General features: G+C 49.1%; 1 protein-coding gene across 1 annotated transcript in view; it reads right to left on the reverse strand.

Moving 5' to 3' along the window:
* The window catches only part of LOC130487340 (A.superbus venom factor 1-like), an 86,776-nt gene that overhangs the window by 16,720 nt on the left and 42,967 nt on the right, over positions 1-27,089 (reverse strand). Inside the window, exons 18-32 of the mRNA XM_056861171.1 lie at positions 26,841-26,961; positions 26,239-26,324; positions 25,951-26,090; positions 24,060-24,272; positions 22,072-22,135; positions 19,857-19,943; positions 16,352-16,555; positions 15,201-15,276; positions 14,184-14,346; positions 10,331-10,426; positions 6,240-6,390; positions 4,089-4,252; positions 3,063-3,221; positions 1,768-1,918; positions 678-729 (exon numbers count right to left, since the gene is read on the reverse strand). Of these exons, the coding sequence (XP_056717149.1) occupies positions 678-729; positions 1,768-1,918; positions 3,063-3,221; positions 4,089-4,252; positions 6,240-6,390; positions 10,331-10,426; positions 14,184-14,346; positions 15,201-15,276; positions 16,352-16,555; positions 19,857-19,943; positions 22,072-22,135; positions 24,060-24,272; positions 25,951-26,090; positions 26,239-26,324; positions 26,841-26,961 (1,927 nt within the window). The remainder of the gene's footprint in view (positions 1-677; positions 730-1,767; positions 1,919-3,062; positions 3,222-4,088; positions 4,253-6,239; positions 6,391-10,330; positions 10,427-14,183; positions 14,347-15,200; positions 15,277-16,351; positions 16,556-19,856; positions 19,944-22,071; positions 22,136-24,059; positions 24,273-25,950; positions 26,091-26,238; positions 26,325-26,840; positions 26,962-27,089) is intronic.

Here is a 27,089-nt window from a genome sequence, read left to right on the forward strand (position 1 = left end):
TGCATCATGTGGGCAGGCAAATCCATACAAGACAAGACACATTCAGGAACAACTAACCCTTCCCCCTAAATAAGGTTGCCAGCTCTGGGTTGGGAAATACCTGGAGATTTTGGGCGTGCAGCCTGAAAAGGGTGGGGTTTGGGGAGGGGAGGGGCATCAATGGAATATAATGCCATAGAGTCCACCTTCCAAAGCAGCCATTTTCTCCAGGCGAACTGATCTCTGTAGGCTGGTGAGCAGTTGTAATAGTGGGAGATCTCCAGCCACCACCTGGAGGTTGGCAACCCTACTGCTTAAAGCTTCAGCTTCTCCCACCTTGTGGCTGGAATATAAGAACTCAGGGATCTCCATTCCGATGTGCGTCTGAGGAAGGGAATGTTGACTCTCAGAAGCTCATGCCCTGAGACTCTTGCAGGTCTCTAAGGTGCGACTGGACTAGAATCTAGCGTAGGGGTATCAAACTCAATTGGTATGAGGGACAGATATGACATCAATGTCACTTGGTCAGGCTGGGCCATGCCTTGCCAGCCCAGATCGAGAGTGGGGGGGGTGGCTGGCTCATGGGCCAGATAAGAGCTTTCATGGGGCCAGATTTGGCCCCCGGGCCTTATGTTTGACACCCCTGCTCTAGCTGTGACTGAAGTGCCAGAGATCCCTTTAATGCCCACTGTTCTCACCTGGCGCAGATCTTGATCTTGGCTGCTCCCAAGACTCCATCTATTGGCTTACCTAAAAATTGTTTTGAGACAAGGAGAGGAATTAGACTCTTTGCATAATGCCCACGCCGTAGGAAGCAGCTGGGAAGCAATGGTTCACTTGACTCCAGAGCCTGTGAGAAAATGGATTCGCCCACCAGCTATGAGCCCTGTTTCTGGCTTGTTCACTAAAAGACCCTTTCCATTTAAAAAATCTTGGTAAGGAGCTCTCATAAGCAGTGGATACACCCTTTCTGATCCAACCCTTTACTGAAGCTGGTGCTGCTCACTTGTATGTTTAAAGTTGTGTTGCCAACCCCAGGTGGGACCAGGAGATTCCCCCAGGATTTCAACTGCTCTCCAGAGATCAGCTCCTTTACAGAGGGTGGATTCTATGGCAACAGAACCCTCTGAATTCTCTCCCCAAATGCCTCCCTCCCCAGACTCCACCCCCCAAATCTCCAGGAATTTCCCACCACAGAGTTGGCAACCCTCGTTTGAAAGAAGAGCAGCCCTTGTATGTTTCTCCCAGTGGTTTCAATGCAACTGGAGATTTTTAGCACCAGGCATGTTAAAGCTGCGTAACACTTCCTCTATGCCACCTTATGATAACTGCACGTTTGAGTCTTCCATGATCACAAATCACATCTCCCCTTGCTTTTATTTTACGCAGCCATTCAACTAGAGAGCAAACACATAGCTCAGGGGTCCCCAACCCTTTTGAGCCTGTGGGCATCTTTGGCATTCTGACACACTGTGGTGGGCACAAGTACAAAATGGCTGCCAGAAAATGGCTGCCGCACGTTACCTTCAGTCACGCACTGAAGATCCTTGTGCTGTGGTGGCAGCTGTTGCCAAAACAGCATTTTAAAAAATCTGCCCAGCCAATCAAATCTCCAATGGCCAATCAGAAACCTTGGGGCAAAAGCCCTACCCAACTCCTCTCATTTTCTAACAACACTTGGTGGGCACCAGGAAAGGTGTTGGTGGGAGCCTTGATGCTCATGGGCACCGCGTTGGGGACTGCTCCCATAGCTTTTCTAGCAACTCAGAGCCCACCATCGGGACTTACGGAGCTGGAAGGGTGTGGTGGTCACCTCCAGGTCAAAGTTCTTGCAGGGAACGGCCTCTTCCCGGAGTTTTGCATTATACAAGGTCACTACGGTCACTGTGGCCTGTCCCTGTCCCGTCGCTTTCACAGTGAAGTCTTCGTTGATCTTGGTCTGGAAAGCAACCAAGGTTGACACGTTTTAAATGTTCCAAGGTGTAGAGTGAAAGAGACAGTAAGTTGGCAGGGGATCAGTAAGACAAATACCAAGAAGACAATGTCCATCTTTTCTGATGTCCCCGTTGTTCAAAATCCTCCCCCCCAAATTTATTTTATTGTTTATTTACAAAACCAGTATCCTGCCTTTCTGCCCTTGCAAGGGTTGCCGAGGAGGCTAACAATTTCAAACATACGTGACAAAACCACATTTGAGAACCATTAAAATCAACCCCTCCCTCCAGTAAAACCCACATCATTAAAACAATTTTAAAAGCAGAGTTAAAATACACACAAAACATAAAAACAGCAATTAAAACATTGGTAAGGAAAGAGGGAGGAATGTCAATGAAATGAATGGGAGGGGCTATGCTCCCGCCCACAGATTGCTTCTTTAGCAGCATCACATGATTTTGAACACAGCATATGGAAACAGGGCTTTTTCCCCACCCACAACATTCATGCAACCCTGAAACCTAAAACAATGGAATCTGGGACTCTAAAAGCAAGCTGACCCTATATGTGGTCATCATCAAGTCTTTACTCGGTACATAACCAGCAAAGTTGCAAAAAGTCTAATACACAGTTATATTTAACCCGCCATCCAAATGCAATTCCCTATAGGTGGTCAGCCGGTCTCAAGTCTGTTCTCAGGTGCATGCAGACATGGACACCATTTTTGGGATAAGTCCACGGTTGACATACGCTCACCACGTTTTGCACTGGTGCATAGCTTGTGGTGACCTCATAGCCACCACTGAGAGCAGCTGTCAGGGTCATTGGGGTTTTTTTTATTAAAAAAAAGAATGTTTTAAACTTATATAAATAAAACATTGAACAAACTTTTAATCAAATAAGCATGCAAGGAAATTGAGCAAAACATCCAAACTGAAAGGCGGACAGCTCATCTAAAGTCCAAGGGAAGGGGAGAAGAGAGAAATCACCATTAGATCAGGAACAAGTACCATTTGAGGAGTCAGGGTTTTAAATCACTGGCTGCTGAGAACTCCAGCATGTGTTACCCACCCTGAGCCCTGACAAGAGGGTGGGCTAGAAATGGACACTGAATGTCCGGCGTGAAATTTCTCACAGAACCTCCATACCTCTGCTGTTCTAGCGTGGAGGGCATTTTCGTATTCAATTCTGTGCCTGACCAGATTTTCATATCCCGGCAATAGAAGAGAAACGTCCAAATTCATTGCCTTTAGGAGAGGGATGTCCGTGTGGTACTGGGCAAGGGCTTGAAACACCATGACAGTTGACTGCAACAGCAGGAAAAGGACAGAGCAAGTTAGGAATTTCTCATAGGAGACCTCTCAACGTGGCCCTAGGCCCTGAGGAAAGGAAGACCTGGCGACATAGGGGGCTGGCGCATGGTGGGGCATGGATGCAGCTTCACACTTCAGGCAGTGGCCGTGGATGCACACACACTGGTCTGACACAGGTGGTTCCCACAGCGCCTGTGCAGACGGTGGATGCGGCTCGAATCAGGATCCAGCCCGGAATGTGGAGTCGCCGGAATGCGCAAGTATTTTGGTGACCAGGAAAAATTGTTCCTTCTTCCCAAGTATAAATTGGGGAAGGATGATACAAATTCCATCTCTGATCCCCAAAGGCCCACCCTCTAAGTACATTATAAAGTAATTATTTTTTTAAAACGTCCACTGGGGAAGGGGGGCAGTTGGGCGAGGAAGGTTTAACCCCTCCCTTCTCTGGTGTGACGTTCCTTAATGGAGAAACTAACATTTCAGGAGGATGAGGTATAGCCTCTGCACTTTGGAGCCAGTCAGACTGGGGTTGCCAACTTCAGGTTGGGAAATCCCTGGAGATTTTGCTCTACAGTTGCCAACCGCCTGAATATCTCCCAGAATTACAACTGGTCTCTAAATGAGAAATCGGTTCCCCTGATGGCTGCTTTGGTGGGTGGGCATAATACCCCGCTGAGGTCCCTCCCCTCCCCCAAACCTTGCCCTCCACCCTCAAATCTCCAGGAATTTCCCATCCCAGAGCTGGCAACCCTAAGCCTCTCCCTCCACCCTCAAATCTCCAGGAATTTCCCATCCCAGAGCTGGCAACCCTAAGCCTCTCCCTACAGCCTGCCACCAAAGGACAGTGAAAAAGCCACTCACCTGAGTGTGCCCGTATGTTCCCCCATAATATTTCTGCTGTGTCAGCCATCTTACGACAGGACCGGCCTCGTCAAACTTCCTCAGTTTCAGCAGGGCCAGAAGAGCGTAGGAGGTGCCTTCGATGTTATAGGTACGAGCATTGGTTTCTTCCCACCGATTTCTACCTAGATAGCAACAGACCAATGTGGTGGTGGAAAGTACTGTTGATTTGCAGCCGATTTATAGAATCATAGAGCTGGGAGGGGCCACCAGGGTCATCAAGTCCAACCCCTGCACAATGCAGGAAATTCACAACTACCTCCCCCTACACACACCTAGTGACCAGAAGATGGCCAAGATGCCCTCCTCCCTCTCATCATCTGCCTAAGGTCACAGAATCAGCATTGCTGACAGGTGGCCATCTAACCTCTTCTTAAAAACCTCCAGGGAAGGAGAGCTCACCACCTCCCGAGGAAGCCTGTTCCACTGAGGAACCGCTCAAACTGTTAGAAAGTTCTTCCTAATGTCTAGACGGAATCTCTTTTGATTTAATTTCAACCAGTTGGTTCTGGTCCAATTTTCTTGGGCAACAGAAAACAACTCAGCACCATCCTCTATATGACAGCCCTTCAAGTACTTGAAGATGGTTATCATATCCCCTCTAGGGCTGTCGATTCAGTTCGTCCGAATTGAAAAAACAGCCGAATTTTCCGCAATTCGGGGGGTTTCAGTTCGGATGGAACCGAACTGAAAAAAGGCGGGAAAACGACGCCCAAATTCAGCAAATTCGGGGCGATCGCCGAATAAATTCGGCAGGTTCAGCGTTCCCAAACCTGCCTTTTCTCGCCTTTAAAGACCCCCTGCGCGCGCCTTCACGGGGCTTCCCTGAAGGCGCGCGGGGGGCGCTTTAAACAGCTGGAAGGCGCAGATCTGTTTAAAAAGCCCCCCGCGCGCCTTCACGGGGCTTCCCTGAAGGCGCGCGGGGGGCGCTTTAAACAGATCTGCGCCTTCCAGCTGGAAAGCACAGATCTGTTTAAGGAGCCCCCTGCGCGCCTTCATGGAAGCCCCGTGAAGGCCCGCGGGGGGGCTCTTTAAAGACCCCCGCCGGTTTGAAGTGGTGGGCGCCCAGGCAGCGCCCAGCACTTCAAAGTCCCAGCCGAATTTTCACCCAAACTCCAGATCTCGCGCCGAATTTCATGGATCCGAAGCAGAAGAGTTCGGACTTTGGCACGTCCCGAATTTAAAAGGGCCGAATTTTGCCGAAGCCGAACTTTACCGAATTTTTTTTTCAACAGCCCTAATCCCCTCTGTCTTCTCCTCTTCAGGCTAAACATACCCAGCTCCTTCAACCTTTCCTCCTAGGACTTGGTCTCCAGACCCCTCGCCATCTTTGCTGCCCTCCTCTGGACACGTTCCAGCTTGTCTACATCTTTTTTAAATTGTCATGCCCAAAATTGAACAGAGTTGAGGTCTAACCAGAGCGGAGTAAAGCGATACCATCACTTCGCGTGATCTGGACACTATACTTCTGTTGATGCAGCCCAAGATTGCATTTGCCTTTTTAGCTACCGCATCACACTGCTGACTCATGTTCAGTGTTTGGTCTACTAAGACCCCAAGATCCTTTTCACACACACTACTGCTCAGACAAGTCTCCCCCATCCTATAATTATGCATTTGATTTTTCCTACCTAAATGCAGAACTTTACATTTGTCTTTGTTGAAGTGCATTTTATTAGTTCTAGCCCACTTCTCCAGCCTGTCAAGATCATCCTGAATCTTGGCTCTGTCTTTTACCGTATTTGCTACCCCTCCCAATTTAGTATCATCTGCAAATTTAATAAGCATCCCCTCTATTCCTTCATCCAAATCATTTATAAAGATGTTGCACAACACAGGGCCCAGCACAGATCCCTGAGGAACACCACTAGACACTTCTCTCCAAGTGGATGAGGAACCATTAACTAGCACTGAACGAGGCAGGCAGCTGAGTGGAGCAAAGAGGGGCTCTCTGGCATATTGCTTTTGGCTTGGCTTGAACTGCTGAGACATTCTCTGGGCCTTGCGCATTTTAGCCCTCCCCACCCATCCCCGCCTTTTCACATTGGTCCCTCGTCCTGCTCCTGGAATGAACAGCGTGCCCTCAAAAGCCATGAATTACAACCAACGTACCTGTCGATGCTCTCATCAGCACCCTGTCGTGATTCAGCTTCCCGGCCAGGGTCAAGGCATACGAGGTGAGGGCCACGGTGTACGGCCTTTCCAGCGAGTCATACTTCCTGACTAGAAACTCGGCAGCCTTGGTGATGCTGTTTTCTAAACTCTGAACAGGAAAGCAAAGTTGTCTGAATGCCAGAAGCCTTCAGAGACCAGTTGTCAGACATGACGTCTGTGATTTTGCTGCCTACCTCTCCCCCAAGTGGTGGGAAGTTCTGGAGGATCCTTACACACCCTTTGCTTCTTTCTACCATTTGCCTTATTTAACTGTACTGATCATGTGTTGTTATATTTTTTAAAAAATGTTGTTTGTTTACACATTTGTTGTTAGCCACCTCGATCCCAGCTTTTGATGGGAAAGGGCAGGGTATAAATCAAATCAAATCAATATGCAAGCAGAGCACAATGAATAAAAACAAGCACTCCTACAGGAGGCAGCAAATCACCAGGGAGTAGGGTTGCCAGGTCCCTCTTCGTCACCGGTGGGAGGTTTTTGGGACGGAGCCTGAGGTGGGCGGGGTTTGGGGAGGGGAGGGACCAATGCCATAGAGTCCAATGGCCAAAGTGGCCATTTTCTCCAGGTGAACTGATCTCTATCAGCTGGAGATCAGTTGAAATAGCAGGAGATCTCCTGCTACTACCTGGCAGTTGGCAACCCTACCAGGGAGCAACTTGCTGATTCCTTTACTTCCCTTTTAAGTGGGGGATGAAGAACAGGATTTTAGCTCTGTCTACTGAGCAACATGTGCATAACCCTAGATGCTAGCTAGGCTGTGGAATAATGCACACAGCACCCTTTGGACATGTTTCCCTATCAAAGAGGTGCACATGTGTGCACACCTTTTTCCATGCATTTATGGGTCAAGCATGCAAGGAAATAACAAATAGAGGAGGAATTAGATAAATGTTAGTAAATGCATTTATTTCTTTAATTCGTTTATACTCCACTTTTCTCCCCAATGGGCATCCAAAGCAGATTACACTGTTCTCTTCTGTTTTACCCTCACAACTAGGGCTGTTGGGAAAAAAAATCGGTAAAATTCAGATTCGGCAAAATTCGGCCCATTTTTATTTAGGAAATGCCCAAGTCCGAACTCCCCCTATTTGGATCTGTGGAATTCGGCATGAAATTCGGCATTCGTGAATAAATTTGGCCAAATAATGCCATTTAAGCACATTTGCGGCTTTCCGCTGCTCTGGGGGGGGCATTTTTAGAGTTAGTGGTCCCAAACTTTCCGTGTAGCTTGAGGGGACCCTTCTTGCAGGAACCCCCAAGTTTGGTGCAGATTGGGTCAGGGGGTCCTGAGTTATGGGTCTGGAAGGGGTTCCCCCCTCCGCCCATTGGAATGAAGAGGAGCTGGCAATCCTTAATGTGCATCAGAGAGCGGCAAATCCAAGGCAAAACCTCCCATTGTTTCTGGGGCAGCCAGAGAGAGACTCACCGACCCACACTGACCTCCAGGCGAAGGTGGCAACCAGTGAAAACAGCAAAAATCACACTTGCAAAGAGGAGATCAAGCCGTCCCCCCCACCAGGACAGGTCACCCCCCTTTGGCTCCCCCCCCACACACACACACAGCAGAAGCCAGTCCGTGATTTCTAAGAGCTGAAGTAACTACGCCGAAAGTGCATCCAACAACACTCAAAGCGTAAGTATACAGCGTAACTAGCATGGGTAATGTATCTTTTCATGTCAACACAGCCAAAGTGCATCTTATAACGCTACTAGCATAAGTGCGACCTGCACAAATTCCATATCTTCAGGACTGATAAATTTCATTCGCAAAGAGGCAATCAGCCCCCCCCCAGGACAGGTAACCCCCCGAAATCACACTCCACAGAGGCAATCAAGCCCCCCCCCCAGCAGAATAACCCCCCCTCAAACCAGTACGGCTCAGCTCAACCCCAAACAAACAATCCAAGGAAGAGGAGGAGGCGCGGGTGCCGAGCGGAGGGACACTCACGCCACACTGCCGCACTGACTCAACTCCAGGTGAGGGTGGCAACGGGCAAAAAAGGCAGAACACACACTCCCACAGAGGCGAGTGCTCCCCCCGGCAGAACAGGCAAAGCCCCCCCTCAAACCAGTACGGCTCTCGGCTCAACCCCAAACAAACAATCCAAGGAAGAGGAGGAGGCGTGGGTGCTGAGCGGAGTGGGACTCATGCCACACCACCGCACTGACTCAACTCCAAGCGAGGGTGGCAATGGGCAAAAAAGGCAGAACGCACACTCCCGCAGAGGCAAGCGGGCACACCTCCCCCCCGGCAGAACAGGCAACAGCCCCCCTTTGGCTTCCCCCTCCCCAACCACAGAAACTGCTTCCCTACACACACACACACACACACACACACAGAATCTGCTTCCCCCCCACACACACACACACAGGAGAAAAGGTATAGAGAAAACCCCCCAAAATCAAACTGTGTGGATGTCTTCCAGCAGGAGCAGGGAGGAGAAGTAAATCCAATCCTATTCCAGTAAGCAGCTCAGCTCAGGATCTCTCAGGAGCAGCACCACCAAAATGGAAGGAAATGAACTCGGGAGGGGACGGCACAGGAGGGAATCGGGAGTTTTTATACTTTTCTCCTGGCCAATTCAAAAGGGAGAATCCCTGCTCTGATTGGCCAGAAGAAGACCCAGCTTGGGCCACCATTGGCGGCGGGAGAATGCTGATTCAGGGGCCCCGAAGTTGTACAAATTTATCCGCCATCCGCCCAAACTCGCAGAGTTCAGCTCGTCATTTTCCCGCCTTTTTGGACTTTGGTTCTATCCGAACTAGAAACCGCCGAATCAGGGAAAATTCAGCTGTCGGATGGAACCGAATCGTCAGCCCTACTCACAACAGCCTTGAGAGTGTGTGACTGGCCAATGTTCACCAAGAAAGCTTCCATTGCAGAGAGGGGATTCGAACCCTGGGTCTCCCAGATCCCAGACCAGCCCTCTAACCACTTCACCATGCTGGCTCTCAGTTAAATGTATTTCATTTCAGGAACACCATAACCCTCAAAAACAAGGGGAGTTTAGGACTTACAACTATCTTACAGATAGGGTTGCCAGGTCCCTCTTCGCCACCGGTGGGAGGTTTTTGGGACAGAGCCTGAGGAGGGCAGGTTTTGGGGAGGGGAGGGACTTCAATGCCATGGAGCCAAAGCAGCCATTTTCTCCAGGGTAGGGTTGTTAACCTCCAGGTACTAGGTGGAGATCTCCTGCTATTACCACTGATCTCCAGCCGATAGAGATCACTTCACCTGGAGAAAATGGCCGCTTTGGCAATTGGACTCTATGGTATTGAAGTCCCTCCCCTCCCCAAACCCCGCCCTCCTCAAGCTCCTCCACAAAAACCTCCCGCAGGTGGTGTAGCGGGACCTGGCAACCCTATAGCCAAAAAATGGCTGCCACAGAAGGCAGAACCAGCCACAAAATGGCTGCCACCGCTTACCTTCAGACGCACAGTGAAGATCCTTGTGCTGTGGGGGCAGCTGCTGCCAAAGCAGCGTTTTTAAAAATCTGCACTGCCAATCAAATCACCAATGGCTCATTAGAAGCCTGGCTGGGCAAAAGCTCAATTCAGTTTCTATAAACACTTGGGGGCCACCAGGAAGGGTGTCGTCAGGCACCAAGCACCATGTTGGGGACTCCGGTTTTAGAGGTTACTGAAAGCCAGATCTTGGCCAGCATAACACAGGGGAAATGAGTCACACACCGGAAGACCATCAGCAAAGTTCAACTCAGATGAATAGAGGATGGGTCCCACTGTTGTTAAATCATAGAATCATAGAGTTGGAAGGGACCACCAGGGTCATCTAGTCCAACCCCCTGCACAACACAGGAAACCCACAACCACCTCCCCCTACACCCCCAGTGACACCCCCCCACTCCTTGCCTAGAAGATGGCCAAGGTGCCCTCCCTCTCATCGTCTGCCCAAGGTCACAGTTGCTGTCAAATTTCAGACCTGAGGTACAAGCAGCAAAAACTGAACATTGGGGTGTGGGGACGACTAGGGTGTGTGTTATCCTAGGAAGCTTTGCACACAGATACTTACACTGATTTGCCCTCTGCAGATTGGTCTGGTCTCCAGCAGTGCCACCAGGACAAAGGCTGTTAAGGACACCTCTGGTTCCGCACCCTGATAGCCTCCCTAGGAACAGAGAAAAAAAACTAACCATTTAATAACCGTACTAATTTTTTTTAAGACCCTCCTAAGCCCCCAAGAACGGTGACAGTGCAGACACTGCAAAAGAAGTAGCAGTACAGAAAGCTAGCGAGAGCACAGCAGAAGCCTGGAAACTTGAAGCCATTGAGAAAAGGCGCTGATAGCCTCTTGGTCACCCCCACCGACCGCTCAGGTGCCTCGTTTTGATTATGCGCGCCTTTCCCGACCATCAGAGGTTGCCTCACTCTCCCCACGAGTTTTCCGGAATCCAGAATCCAGAAAACTCGGAGGAAATGCACAGAAACATGTGAGGAGAAAGAGTTGACCATTGACCATCAGGAAAGGAATGCATAATCAAAACGAAGTACCGGAGTAGTTGGCGGGGGTGACCCTGGGGAAACCGCCCTGCATAAGTGGCCTCTGAGTGTCGCAACCTTTTGCATTCAAGGGGGGTCCTACAATTTTTTTTCCAATAGCTGAAACTCGCTGCAATCTGCCCATGAGAGCCTTCCCCCACTTCCACCCTTTTTGAGGGGCAAATTAAGGGCATGACCCACTGGCAGCAGAAGCAGCAACAGAATTACACAGGACACTTCGGCCCAGGGGAAAACACTCACATGGAACTGCCCAATGCTGAGTCAGAACTTGGTCTGTCAAGGTGGGTATTGTCATGGGGAGTAGCTTTTCAGGGTCTCAGGCCGAGATGCTTCATAACACCTACTAGATGCTTCATAACACCTGCATCGCCCAAAGCTCCCAGCCCCGACAAACAGCTGAGCTGCGGGGAGCAAGGGCGGGACAGGTGCAAAGAAGATAGAACAGAAGACATCCACAGTAAGACCCATTTGGGGGCTTTTCTCTATAATTTTTCTCTGTGTGTGTGGGGGGGGGGAAGCAGAGTCTGTGTGTGGGGGGGGGAGGGAGCAGTTTCTGTGGGTGGGGGGAAGTAGATCGCTACTTACACAAAAACTCCAACCACCACCCCCGACAGAAAAGAGGAATAATCAAAACATTAATGGACTGTGCAAGACGGATCTGTGAACCACAGTTTCTCAAGGAAGAAACTAATCATCTAAATCACGCACTGCTAGCAAACAGCTACTCCAAGAATGAAATCAGAAGGGCCATTAAACCAAACAAAAATCAGAAAACTCAGGAAAAACAGTCTCCCATAGGAAAGGTATTCTTGCCATTTATTAAAGGAGTCACTGATAGGATGGAGAAACTTTTGAAAAAACATAACCTACAAACAGTGTTTAAACCCACCAAGAAAATACAACAAATGCTACGATCAGCAAAAGACAAAAGAGACCCCCTCACCTCTGCAGGAGTATATCGTATACCTTGCAGCTGTGGAGAAGTTTACATCGGGACCACAAAACGCAGCATACAAACAAGGATAAAAGAACATGAAAGATACTGCAGACTTGGCCAACCTGAGAAATCAGCAGTGGCTGAACATGGACTGACACAAACAGGACACAGGGTCTTATTCCAAGACACTGAAAGACTGGACAATTCTACCAACTATTTTGTCAGATTGCACAGAGAAGCCATTGAAATTCATAAACATCAGCACAACTTTAACAGAAAAGAGGAGAGTTTAAGAATGAATAAGGCTTGGCTTCCTGTTCTGAAAACCTCCAGACTAACAATGACAACAGTTAACAATTGCCATGCAGATTAGCTTTGGATTACACACATTAACAGATCACTTCAGGATACAATGGTTCCATATTAACATACCATACCCTCATTAGCACATTATCTTGATACTTACAGGACAATGATTAGCACATTACTTTTGCAGGACTGTACTCAGCTCAAACCCAACCCCTTTCTGACTATATATTACTCTTCCTACACACTTGACACTGAGAGACACTGTCCTTCAGTGTTGCTCCTCTGAAGATGCCTGCCACAGTTGCTGGCGAAACATCAGGAAAGAAAATTCCAAGACCACGGTTACACAGACCGGATAACCTACAAGAACCAATGAACTCTGACCGTGAAAGCCTTAGACAATATCTATTTTGATGCTTGCTCAAAACTGGTTTTCAAATTGTGACTTAAAGAATGCATTTTCCCCTCCTGCTCCTTATGCATAGCTAGCGTGCTTCTGTCCCTTTCCATGGTTTGCAAACTCCCAGGCGTCACGCGTTGCTTTGCATGGTTGCAAACGTGTTGCTTTGCATGGTTTGCATGGTTGCAAACGTGTTGCTTTGCATGGTTTGCAAACTTCTTCACACCTGCCCCGCCCTTGTTTCCCCCAGCTCAGCTGTTTGTCGGGGCTGGGAGCTTCGGGAGTGGGCGGCAAGCTCTGCTAATGTCAGACAGGGCTTCTAACAGCTCCGTCCCCAAACAAGATGGTTTCCCCGCGAAAAAGTTGGAGTTCTCCATGCACTCCTTCCCCTCCCCCGTTTTGCACACGAGCTCCGGCCAGGGATTTACAATTGTATTGGGACCCACCCGTGTAAATCTCCGATCTGATATCGTGTCCCACACACAAAGCCGAGAGCCCGGCCATCTCTTCCACTGATTGCTCACAATTGTTTCTGTTTCAGTTTTACTTAAGTTGTTACTGGCAGGAAACGACTACATTGTCTCTTTGTTCTTGTAACCCTATTGTATCAGCCCTATATATGTATCCATACTTCCCCAGTCATGTATTCCAGCCTTGCTCGTCTCTCTACTGAAATCACTGACTTTCGGAATAAATCCTTGAATCACTGCTCTGTCTGGATTTGAGTTCTATTGCCTGAAACGCCATGCATTTGCTGAAGCCTGACAGCTAATTGCAAACCCCCATTGTCATAGATGCACATTAAAAAGGGGGGATCCCATTCGGGGCCCATATCTCAGCCCCCCCCTGACCCAATCTTCACAAAACTTGGGGGTTCTTGCAAGAAGGGTCCCCTCAAGCTACGCTGAAGGTTTGGGACCTCTACCCCCAAAATGCCCCCCCCCCGGAGCCACAGAAAGGCGCAATTGTGTTTTTAATGGCTTTATTCAGCTGAATTTTTCCCCGTATTCCGGATCTCATGTCGAATTGCACAGACTCGAAGCGGGGGAGTTCGGACTTCGGCATTTCCCGAATAAAAATGGGCTAAATTTTGCCGAATCCGAACTTTACCGAATTTTTTTTCAACAGCCCTACTCCTAGCCTGACTCTTCCCCACTCCAATCAAGGGTGCCAAACCATAGCCTGCCATGGCCTGAGATACCTAGAATACCTTCTTCTGGTTCTTGAGGTGGCCTGAACACCTTTTTAAATCTCTCCGTAACCTGGACCTGGATAACCCAGGCTAGCCTGATCTCAACAGATCTCAGAAGCTAAGCAGGGTCAGTATTTGGATGGGAGACCACCAAGGGTTGCTACCCAGAGGCAGGCAATGACAAACAATCTCTGAACATCCAAGATCTGATGAGATGGGGCCAGCCGTGGCCATCCAGGTCAGTGCTCAATATAACTACCACTACAGAAAGTTTCTGTTCTTTTAGCAGCGAGGTTAGAGGGTTTGCAACTCTATTCACAATGCCTTGTTCACAATGCCTTGTTCAGGGAGCCTCTCACACACCACCAACTGGCCACTGTCATCAGCAGAGGGTTAAGACCTCGTGAGCTACGTTGGCTCCAACATACAACACCAATTCTTGTGCTGCGTTTCTTTCAGAATTAGGAACTTGGAAAGCCCTGGATTTAATCAGGTCAAGAAATGTTCACAGCGCAAATCAAACATACCGCCATCGATCCACTGATCACTGGGGCATCTTCTTGGAACATTCCGTCCGGCTTTTGCTTGTTCAGAATCAGCCATTTCACCGCTCCGCAGATGACCTGGGCATCAATGTTTGGCTGAACAGGTTTAGCCATGGCAAAGATCTTTGCGATGTATGCTGTTAGCCTGAAAGGGAGGTGGTGCATCAGACCAGCCAACTCCAAGTTCTCAGGGCAGTGGTAGAGTATCTGCTGGGCTCAGTGGTAGAGCATCTGCTTGGCATGCAGAAGGATCCTGGGTTAAATCCCCGGAATCACCAGTTAAAAAGTTCAGGCAGCAGGTGAGGTGAAAGACCTCTGCCTGAGACCCTGGAATTGGTTTTTATACACCGTTTTTCTCTACCTTTAAGGAGCCTCAAAGCGGCTTACAATCACCTTTCCTTCCCCTCCCCACAACAGACACCTTGTGAGGTACGTGGAACTGAGTTTGGAGAGAACTGTGACTAGCCCAAGGTCACCCAGCAGGCTTCATGTGGAGGAGTGGGGAATCGAACCCGGTTCTCCAGATCAGAGTCCGCCATTCTTAATCACTACACCACACCTTTGCTGAGGATGTAGCTTCACTACAAATATAAAGAAGTTTAATAGCAATTATTGCTGAACACCTCCTCTGAACTTCAGGTGGGGCCTGAAGATCTCCCGGAATTCCAGCTCATCTCCAGAGTACAGAGGTCGCTTCCCTGGATGAAATGATAGCTTTGGAGAGCAGACTCTTTGGCATTATATTCCACTGAGGTCCCTCCTCTCCCCAATCCCCAACTTCCCCCGCCACACCCCCAAATCTCCAGGAATTTTCCAACCCATAGTTGGCAATCTACAACAGTGGGCGGGGGGTGAGTTGCCATGCAAGAGGTGGGAAGGGCAAGCTTCATGATGGCGAGCCTGCGGCCCCTCCCAGTGGTCTGGCCTGGCTTATTGCTACATCCAAATCAGGGCATCAGAATGCCAAGCAACGACTAGATTGGGCATGGCCACACTTACCAAGTGCTTGATGGGCGACCAGTAAATGAGGCATAGGAGTGGTCTTCTTTCTTGTACGCCAATTCCTGCACATAACCTGAAAAAGGAGGAGGTGGCAGGCAGCGGTGAGATCTTGGCCCAGTTTTTCCCAAAGCATGTATCTCATTGGGAAGAATCCATGCTTTTCACCCACCAAGCCTTTTCTGGTGCCTGCCGAGTGTTTTTAGAAAGTGGGTGTGGCCAGGTGGGCTTCTTGCCCAACAAGGCTTCTGATTGGCCGCTGGAGGTCTGATGGGCTGTGCAGATATAAAAGAATGCTATTTCAGCAGCAGCTGCCACCGTAGAATACATTTTATTCTCTTTCTCGCTTCTCTTTCCCAGTGCATTTTTAAAGAATTACTCTTCTTCTCATAGAATCACAGAGTTGGAAGGGTCTATAGAGGCCATCTAGTAAAAACCCCTGCTTAATGCAAGATCAGCCTGGAGCATCCCCTGACATGTATTCGTCCAGCCTCTGCTTAAAGACTGCCAGTGAGGGTGAGCTCACCACCTTTCCTAGGTAGCTGATTCCACTGTCAAATGACTCTTACTGAAAAAAATGTTTCCTAATATCCAGCAGGTACCTTTTTACCTGCAATTTAAACCCATTATTGTGAGTCCTATGATCCTCTGCTGACAACAGGAACAGCTCCCTGCCCTCTTCTAAGTGACAGTCCTTCAAATACTTAAAGAGAGCAGTCATGTCCCCTGGCAACCTCCTCTTCTCCAGACTGAACATTCCCAACACCTTCAGCCTTTCCTCATAGGGCTCGGTCTCCAGGCCCCTGATCATCGTCGTCCCTCTCCTCTGCACCTGCTCTGTTCTGTCCACATCCTTTTTGAATTGAGGCCTCCAGAACTGCACACAATACTCCAGGTGCGGCATGACCAATGCGGTGTACAGCAGAACTATGACCTCTTGTGATTTAGATGTCATGTTCTCCCCTGCACTTGGCCATCTCCTGTGTCTGACTCCACCTCCCACGAGGGGTGTTTTGTGGTTTGCATCACCTGTCATGGCAGCCATTTTATGGCTGTGCCCACCACCCTGTGACAGAATTGCAAAGGGGCCCACAGACTCAAAAAGGTTGGGAACCCCTGCCCTAGTCTGATGATGCCCCTGCTGCTTTTACCTTGCATGATCTGCTTGATGGCATCAGATCGGCGCTCCACCCCAATCTTCTCCCATTGCTTGGTAGCGTCCAGATAGTGGGTGGCGATAACCGTCGGAGTCATTTTGATCATGTTCTGCTCTGCACAGCCAGATGGAGTTACGATGAGATGGTTCAGGTTGGCCCCATCAATGGAGTCTTCGACAATCTGGGCTACAGGGTTTCCTGAACCAAACAAACCAAACAGAAAGTGGGCATGTGGGCAGAAAGGCAGTGGGACAGATGGGTCGAGATTGCATGCTTAAGGACATAAGAAAAGCCCTGCTGGATCAGACCAAGGCCTATCAAGTCCAGCAGTCTGTGCACACAGTGGCCAACCAGGTGCCTCTAGAAAGCCCACAAGCAAGACTACTGCAGCAGCATTATCCACCTGTGTTCCACAGCACCTGATAATAGGCATGCTCCTCTGATCCTGGAGAGAATAGCTATGGGTCATGACTAGTATTCATTTGGACCAGTAGCCATGGATAGCCCCATCCTCTATAAGAATATAAGACAAGCCCGGCTGGATCAGACCAGGGCCCATCAAGTCCAGCAGTCTGTTCACACAGTGGCCAACCAGGGGCCTCTAGGAAGCCCACAAACAATGCTTCCAGGTTGCTGAGCCGCCACAGTTCTCTGCAGGACATCATGAGCTCTTATAATTATCTTTGGGGGTCAATTTCAAGGTGCTGGTTATTGGCCTACCATAGCCAAAAGGAACATGCCGTGAATGATACAGTGGTTAGACCAGGACTATTATTTGATTAACAATGATCTAAGCCTCATTGAACACCCACCCATCAGTGTGGTCTCCCTAGATCAGTGGTGGCGAACCTATGGCACACGTGCCAGAGGTGGCACTCAGAGCCCTCTCTGTGGGCAAGCGAGCTGTCGCCCCAGCACAGAGTTTGCCTGAGTTCGTTCCCCTGACTGAGGAGGCTGGGGACCAGCAGTGCCTTCCCGGCTCCTCCGGGAAGCGCCGGGCTCCTTCCCAGTGCCTTCTCCATAGTTGCCGGCTGCGCACTCCGGAAGTGAAGACAATGACGAGCCTTCTGCCGAGGACTGGAAGAGGCAGAGCCGGGACGGGGCTGGACCGGGAGTGGGACACCTGGGCAGCTGTCTGCGGTGGGCTGGTTGATGACTGCAGCGCAGGGGGTTGTTGGTGAGGGCCGAATGGGGACCTGCCTGGCATTTGTGCTGGAGCTCTTCGCTTAGCTCGGGTTTCCACTCTGCTCGTTCATGCAACCGAAGGTGCCTCTGAGTGCGTGCAGAGGGCTGTCCCCACCATCAGCCCCCCCACCTAAAAGTCTTTTTTAATTCGTATGAAGATAACAGTTGGAAAAAGAACCAAACTGAAGGGGTGGGGGCTATGCTCCAGCTGCTTTCCTTCCCCAGCTCGGCCGCCCATGAAGGGTTGCCAACTTCCAGGTTGTAGCAGGAGATCTTCTATTTCAGTTCACCTGGAGAAAATGGCTGCTTTGGCAATTGGACTCTATAGCATTGAAGTCCCTCTCCAAACCCCACCATCCTCAGGCTCCGCCCCAAAAACCTCTCGCAGGTGGCAAAGAGGGACCTGGCAACCCCTAGCCCCATGTGGACTTCTAGCTGTGTTGGCACTTTGCGATAAATAGGTGGGTTTTGGGTTGCAGTTTGGGCACTCAGTCTCTAAAAGGTTCTGGTCCGACCTTCTGGGACAACAGAAAACAACTTGGCACCCTCCTCTATGTGACAGCCCTTCAAGTTCTTGAAGGTGGTTATCATATCCCCTCTCAGTCTCCTCCTCTCCAGGCTAAACATACCCAGCTCCTTCAACCTTTCCCCACAGGACTTGGTCTCCAGACCCCTCACCATCTTTGTTGCTCTCCTCTAGACACTTTCCAGCTTGTCTACATCTTTCTTAAAGAGACTTATCTGTAATTCTGAGATCTCCAGGCCCCCATTGGAGGTTGTAGTCAAAGACGGTTACAAGTGCTACTAAGAAGATGAGGCAATTCAAAATAAAAGCACCAGCAAAGTTACACAATTGAAGTAACTACAATACAAATGCTATTGGAAAAATATATTCAAAAGTGCTTATTGTAATCACAACCAAAGTTGAGCAAAACAACACAATAAATAGTTTTTTACAATTGGTCTAAAGAAGACCTAATGTAAGGACGCAAAGGTGTTACAAAATAGGTAAATATTATCTTGCCGTCCATGCATACAGGGAAGGCACACTCCTTCATGGAATAAATGCACGAAAGGACTCATGAAGCTTGAAAAAATATCGCATGAAATGGAATTATACTGGATTTCCATTGCACTATGTCCGGTCTTTGCTGCCTAATTTATTGCATTTGCACTTTATGTGTATGGACTTTTATAAGAACTGAGCAATTGTGCCTAATATTTACCTATTTTGTAACGCCTTTGCGTCCTTACATTAGGTCTTCTTTAGACCAATTGTAAAAAACTATTTATTGTGTTGTTTTGCTCAACTTTGGTTGTGATTACAATAAGCACTTTTGAATATATTTTTCCAATAGCATTTGTATTGTAGTTACTTCAATTGTGTAACTTTGCTGGTGCTTTTATTTTGAATTGCCCCACTGGAGGTTGGCAAACCTAGGCATGCAGTATTATAGCCACCTAGCTCCAAGCACCAAGTGGACTTAATCTGCCCCTTGCTTACCGTAGTCTACATGCAATGGTGGGCCAAGAAGAGATATACCTCCACCACCACCCCACTCAGGCTGGCAAAAATTAGGGTTCAACTGGAGAAGCCCAGCCCCAAAGAAGCCTCCTTGCCACCTCACCCCAAGTAGGGTTGCCAACATCCAGGTGGTGGCTGGAGATCTCCCAGAATTATAGTTGCTTTCCAGATGACAAAAATCAGGTCCCCTGAAGAATATGGTTGATTTGAAGGGTGGACTCTATGACACTATACCCTGCTGAGGTCCCTCCCCTCGCTAGGAGAGGGCAAAGTCACCATGTGAGCCAGGATGGTCTAAACAGCGTGGGGCTCTATAGGGCTGCCAAATGCCAAGTTATGCATTTCTATTCAAAGTCTGCAGAAGAGAGATGGCCATGCCTTGGTTCCACTTGGAGTACGGGAGGACAGACATAATTTTAAGGGAAGGGAAGGGAATTCTTGGAGATTTCAGAGTGGCTCCTGGGGAAGATGGGGTTTGGGGAGGGGAGGGACCTCAGCAGTGTATAATACCATCGATTCCACCCTCCAAAGTAGCCATTTTCTCCTCGTCATCTTTACTCCAGATGATACTGGTCATCTAGAGATCAGTAGTAATAGTGGGAGATCTCCAGCCGCCACCTGGAGGTTGGCAACCCTAGGTAAGAGTGATCTGAGCCCTGCGCTGCATCGGTGTCCTCCTCATTGTGCTGACCTAGGCAACGGCTTGGATGGACGACCTGCTCCCCCTTCTTGGTAGTTTCCTTCCCTGTGATCCTCTGGCCCTATATTTTAAAGTTAGTTGACACTTGCCTAGGATGGTAATTTGGGTCACAGTTTCCGAGTTGGGGACCTGGTCGTCGATAACTTTGGCACTGACCTTCTGTTCCTGAACTCCATCTGAAAAAAAGGGGGGAAAGCAGGAACATCGTAAGGGACAGAACCATAACCCTCCACCAGTCTCTACAGATGTGCCTTCGTTCAGGACATCGGCCGGTGTTTCCCTTGAGCCAGTGAGGAATCCGTGCATGGATGGACTACCCCAAGGGATTGGGAAAGGACAGGGAGATGGCATTAGAAGGAAGATTGTCTCAGAGGAATCACATCAGCATAAGGCAGACCTACACAATGCAGCATCCACCCAGTCAAGCAGACACGTAACGTGGCCTGCCACGGGCTTGACAAGATACCCTTTTTACCATCCCATGCGTGCAATGCCCTGACCTGGATGGCCCAGGCTAGTCAGATCCTGTCAGATCTCAGGAGCTGAGCAGGGTCGGCCCTGGTTAGTACTTGGATGGGAGACCACCAAAAAAGTCTATGAGTGCTACACGGAGGCAGGTGATAGCAAACCACCTCTGTTCATCACAGTTAGACTTCTAGAAAATTGTAGATCACTGCATCTGGGTTCTGTCCCACTTCCAGTCACAAGTCACACTAACACACGTTCCTTAAGAAAACCTGACCTTAACTGCTGTGAGTGTGTGTTAAGTGGTAGTTTAAGCGATTTGTGGCTGGAAGTGGGACAGAACCCAAATGCAGAGCTCTAGGTAGTTGAGAGAGCCATTGACGAGCAGCTACAGCGGTTTCTTGATGATGCATTGGTTCTAGACCCATTCCAGTCTGGTTTCTGCCCTGGCCATGGGACGGAGAAAGCTCTGGTCGCCCTGGTAGACGATCTCCAATGACAGCTGGATGGAGGTGGGACGGGGCTGCTGATTCTTCTGGATCTGTCATCAGCCTTCGACATGGTCGATCATTATCTTTTGGACCACCTCCTTGCCGACATTGGGATTCGGGGCACAGCCCCTCAATGGCTGTGCTCCTTCCTTTATGGTCGGGGACAAAGGGTGGTGCTCAGGGAAGAGATTTCGCAGTGACACCCTTTGGGGTGTGGGGTGCTACACAAATCACAAAATCACACAAGGTTGGAAAAGACCACAAGGGCCATCCAGTCCCAACCCCCTGACATGCAGGATCCCACAATCAAAGCGCTACAAAATCACACAAGGTTGGAAGAGGTATGCCGCAGGGAGCGATCCTCTCTCCCATGTTGTTTAACATCTGCATGTGCCCCCTTGCCCAGCTTGTGTGGAGTTTCAGGCTGGGGTGTCATCAGTACGCTGTTGACACCCAGCTTTATCTACTAATGGACGGCCATCTAGACTCTACCCCGGACACATCAGCCCTGGCTCCGGCCTGGTGGAATGCTCTGCCAAGGAACATCAGGGCCCTGCGGGACTTTAAATAGTTCTGCAGGGCCTGCAAGACGGAGCTTTTCAACCAGGCCTACAATAACTGAGGGCAGCCGCAGATATCATCTATACTGGCCTCCCTTACCCCTACCCCTTCATATGTATGAAATGATATGGTGGAGGGGCAGCCGCCTGCAGGGGCTCTTACAGCAAACGGGGATTTGTACGTTATCTTTGGTCTGATTAGTGGTTTTAGGTTATAAATGTTAGTGTTGGTTTTATGATTACTATTAGTATTATGTAACTGTGTGATTATTGGATTTTAAATTGATGTTACCCGCCCTGAGCTGGCTTGCTGGGGAGGATAGATAGATAGATAGATAGATAGATAGATAGATAGATAGATAGATAGATAGATAGATAGATAGATAGATAGATAGATAGATAGATAGATAGATAGATAGACAGAGAGAGAGACAGTCCTAGAATTCTGCTGTCTTTGCTCAAAAATCTGGAAGGAGTACAGAAAGGTCTGGTGGCAGGCAATGTACATACCTAAGACCATCGCCTTGCAGAACTAAAGTTACAAAATTTGTGTTTGGGGTGGGATGAAGAATTCAGTAGCCTTCCATGTTCAGGTCTTTTTGGAAACCCTTCCGGGTTGAAAGAAGCCCCATATGAAACTTCCCAAACGAAAGTATATCCACTGTACATTGAAACGTTAAAGCAAAGTGAGTAAAAATACAGGATGTTGAAAAAGATCTTCCCCAAAAAAGATCTCCCCAAAAAAGTAAAAAAAAAAAAAAGTGCTAAAGAAGGAAGCTGTTACTCACCGACTCCTTTCGCAGCAGGATCCAGTTCAATGACGGTCACCAGCTTTATCTGCATACCTTCAGGCTGTTAAGGAAGGAAGGATAGGATCTTGACACAGCTAAGACTCCATGATAGCAGTGAGAGACTCAACATAGCAACAGGAAAATGCAAGCCAAGAGCATCAGGTCTCATTTCTGGGGCAAATGATTCAGTGACACGGTTCAGTTAGTGCCTGAATACTGACACAACCCTTCCTGCTCTTCCTCTCATGATCTTCCTAAATTCACAGAATCAGCGCTGCTGTCAGATGGCCACCTAGCCTCTGCTTAAAAAGCTCCAAAGATGGAGAACCCACCACATCCCAAGGAAGACTGTTCCACTGAGGAACCACTCTAACTGTCCGGATTACTGGATGTGGAGAGTAGGAATGCACTCATTAACAGAATATTTGTCAGGCCTTTGCTGTTAGCAGGAGTAAAGGCTCTTGACATAAGTAGGCCAGTTCCTGGCTACACATCAAGTCCTTGGTTCTCATGCCTGTAAACTCTGTGTACAGTTTTGCTCGTCCTGTTTTCCACAGCTGCACTCTAATGTTTAATCTTCCTTCCTGGGAATCGCTTATCTCGGGGTGGCTTAGCCATGTTTACCTTCACAGCCTATAGTGCTTTTAAACATGTAACCTGCCTATGTTTCGCCATTATCAGCCTCACCTGCATGTAGGCAGTCAGTTCTTTAATCTGTTTTTTGCTCCTAATAAAGTATTACTGCTTCAGAGCTACCTGCCTGGATGTGTTTGCTTATGGGATGCTAGGGACAGACGCCTGATCCTGACATTAGGTGGCTAATCCCTTCTTGGGCTGCGGTGCCGTGTTCTCCCCAACACCATGGGTGAAGCTCCGGACACCGACGTGCCCAATACCGCGAGACCGCTGTTTCCTGACCAAGAGCAAAGCACCGGACGAGGAACCTAAGCAACCAGAGAAGCCAGAGGAGGCCCCCGAGTTGCTGTTGGGACAATCGCGGCCTCGGAGCACAGACGGAGCCGTGCCTGGACTTCTGGATGTTCGTCTGTGGCTCTGGCAGGAGTCTCCATGGGTGCCCCACACATTAATACCCGGCGACGGCAGGGAGCAGGCTCCGCCTTGCTGGATGAGGACTGGGATTTTACAGTCGGCTCTCGGATGGGAGCAACGAGGGATTCTGAGGAACCATCTTTGTGGGGCATGGGATTACGCCACACACTCAAGTGGTGAGAGCGGGACGAGGACTACCTACGTCTCCAGCAGCAAAACCATGAACTGGTCGAGCAGGTAGCTACGCTGTGGGGCTTATTGGAGGGACTTTGGCAAGAGGTGGCTGAAATCCGTCAAGCGCAGCCGCCGCCACCTCAGCAACCGCCCGCACCTCCGGCGCCCCAGTCTCTGCCACCCGCTCCGCGGAGGGAGTTGCAAGCCTCCTTTGATGGTTCAGGGGAGAAGCTCCCCTACTTTTTGATTCAAGTGGACGGTTTCATGAGAGAGCAGGGGCCCACTTTCGCTTTGGAGGAGGGTCGGGTACGGTACATAGCTTCACTGCCGGAAGGTGAGGCAGCAAGCTGGATGGTCCAGCAGTACAACCTCCATTCCCGTGCACTGCGGACCCTAGATGACTTTAAGTTTGTGGTCAGATGGCGTTTTGAGGATCCGCACCAGAGCGCACAGGCCAAGACAGCTCTGTTACAGCTTCGCCAGGGTGCCAAATCGCTGATGCAGTACGTGAGTGAGTTCCAGTTGCTAGCAAGCAAAGTTGTGGATTGGAGCGAGGCCATGCGTGTGCAGTATTTATGTGAAGGACTGAACTCAAAGATTCTCCACTGGGTTTTCATGCACTGGGTTTTCATGTTCAGAGCTACCTGCCTGGATGCGTTTGCTTACGGGATGCTAGGGACAGATGCCTGATCCTGACAATATTCTAGAAGCTGGCTCATTTCAGCCTTTCTTTCTCCAAGAGGCCCTGACTTCATACGTACCACAACTTTCAGCTTCTTCTTGACACCATCTGACACAAACCAGCCCCTGACAGCTGCTTTGACCTCAACGTCATGGAGTCCCCACTCGAGCGGGACAATCACAAACGGCACCGCCTTAGAGGACAGGCCTTTGATGCTGAACATCTGCGTGTATCTTTTCTTGGCAGTGGAAGCGCTGCAGAAAACCGGGTTGTGGACCAGCTCGACTCGCACCTGCAGGGAAAGACGGGGAAGTGGTGATCCGCTGTCATGGAAATATGGGAGAAAGAAGCCGCATCAATCCTTCACTTCCCCCTTCATGTTACAACAAATTACATTTTAGGGTGAAGCCAGATATTGCTATTTTTCCAGCGGTCGTGGCAGGTTCTTCCTTTGTAATGTGAACCCACCTGGTGGTATAACTATAAAGGTAAAGGTCCTCTGTGCAAGCACCGGGTCATTCCTGACCCATGGGGTAGCATCACATTTCAACCATTTACTAGGCAGACTTTGTTTATGGGGTGGTTTGCCAGTGCCTTCCCCAGTCATCTTCACTTTACCCCCAGCAAGCTGGGTGCTCATTTTACCAACCTCAGAAAGATGGAAGGCTGAGTCAACCTTGAGCAAGCTACCTGAAACCAACTTCCATTGGGATTGAACTCAGGTCATGAGCAGAGCTTGGAATGCAGTACTGCAGCTTACCACTCTGCACCACGGGGCTCTTGGTATAACTATGCTCGTCTGCAAATTGAAAGTCTGATCAATGAGTAAGTCAGCCTCTCCATCTTCCTTTTGCTCTTTGCATCAGACAGGCTGCCCAACTATTTTTCCCCCCTTCATGTTACCAAGATTTTTCTTCAAAAGTCCTTTTTCACGGGTTGGAGAGGAAGTTAGTTGGTGATGTTATAGATACTGGCCAATGGGCATCTATCTCAGTGTAGGAGTGGGAAAACCAACCCGGTTCATGTGTAGTAGTGGGGAAACCAACCTGGTTCACCAGACTAGAGTCCGCCGCACATGTGGAGGAGTGGGAATCAAACCCGGTTCTCCAGATTAGAGTCCACCGCTCCTAATCACTATACAATGCTGGTTCTCCAGTTTAGAGTTCTGGTTCTCCAGGTTAGAGCCCGCCGTTCCTAACCACTACACCAGCTTTTTAATGGTCTGCTTCTGTTTTATGGGCACTTTTTATGTTGCTTATGTCCAACAGCTTGTTTTTAAAATTGCGGCATGGTTTTGATTGTAAGCTGCCTCAAGTAGGACTCTGAAGCAGAGGTACCCGAGGTTGGGTAAAAAAAATACTGTAAATATAATTTATTGGAAGCACTATGTAAAGGTAAAAAATATTTTAAAAACATTAAAATAGCACAATGGCATATCCTAAGGTTGACATCTGTAACCACAACCACATGCGTTTCGGCCTATTGGGCCTCCATCAGTGGTTAATTAAAACCCATGTTAGCCTGCACACATTTACAGAAATAAATAAATACATACATATACAAACAGCTCAAACCTATCCAGGCATGTGTGTAGGTTGTAAAATCTATTCCCAATTACTCAAACATCTGGTCAGATTGGCTCTAGTTGTCATACTGGTTAGTATATGTCTCTCATATACTATGTGTGCAGGTATCAACCTAGTAGAGCAGTTAGGTACAGTTAAACTAAGCTTGGTTTTCTGAGGGAAAAGACCAAATGTGGGTAATGCTCGAGAGAGACTGATGCTGAACAGGGATTCCGCTTGGGATTCCTTGCCATACCTCCGAAGAGGGTGTCATGACACAGCTCTTGTACTGGATTCAGTATCTAAGAGGGGTGCCCCAGAATGGTGCAGAATCCCTAGAACCAGGAAGGGGTACGAACCCCCTCCGTTCTGCACGCACCCCCCTGCAAAAATCCCCAAGCTCACTGTGATGTCTTGGTCCCAATAGTTGTAGAGGACAGCCCGAATCTCCACTTGCTCATTTCTCACAACTGAGTAAGGCACCCGCAGGTCGATGAAGAAGTCCTTCATCACTGTGATCTCATAAGGGTCAGCCACGCAGATCCCTGGAATGAGGGGAAGGGGGGAAAGGCTCAAATGGGGCTATGCCTCAACCACCCTCTTTGCCCCCTCTGTGTTTTCCAAGGCAGGCTGTAAGCTCACCTTTGTTTGCTCAGCCACGCCCCCCACTGCCTGGGGTACAAAACTCCTTACCTTTCGTATCTGAAATGCTCACAGCCAATACTTCCCAGGTCGTGATGGAATCGTGCAGGAAAAAAGACACCATCTTGGATGAGATCCTAGATACAAAGAGAAGGTGCCACGTCATCCCTGTCCTAAGCACAAATGGGGACAAGAGGTGCAGTCTCGAGTGGGAATGAGACCCAAAGCTGCTGCAGAAAATGGGAGATAGGTGAACCATTTCCCCTCCCCCCTAGGAACATCTAGGACAACTGATCCCAATTTTGATGGCACAATGTTGCAGGTTTCCCTGCCTCCTTATCCCCCTGCCAGCAACACCCAGGAGTGTGAAGTGGGAAGTGCACAACTTTGTGGTATCAGAGGACACATCCCAGAGAAAAAAGTGTGTGGGCTTGCTTTCAGCAACGTGTTTGACATCATTTGCCAGCCTCACATTTCTTGTTTCAGCAAGAGTCTTTCTACAGGTGGCCACAGCTTTCCACAGCTTGAGGGAGGAGGCTGAACCCTCTGTACAAAGTCCCCAGCCTGCCTCCCCCACTACAGTTCTCAGCATTCTATGTGGAGAAGGAATGCCTGTGGAACCCGCATAGCAGAAGAGAAAGAACGGCGTGTACCCCTGGTCATTTGGAGGCTCAGTCAGATGTTCTATTTGCCACAACCAACTCTCAGGAAACTGTGTTCTGGAGACAATCTCATCATTGGCTAAGAAATCATCATCAACATCATCAACATCACCTGGGAAATCAAGAGACAACACTAAGCTGGAGTGGTTTATGGGGTCATTTTCTCAAGGGGTGGGGGGATTGGCTGAAATGTTGAAGTCCGTGCAACTCTCCACACATGGCTGGCAATTTCACAGAGTG

This window comes from Euleptes europaea, chromosome 1 (assembly GCF_029931775.1).
Source record: "Euleptes europaea isolate rEulEur1 chromosome 1, rEulEur1.hap1, whole genome shotgun sequence".
In the NCBI taxonomy this organism is placed as follows: Eukaryota; Metazoa; Chordata; class Lepidosauria; order Squamata; family Sphaerodactylidae; genus Euleptes; species Euleptes europaea.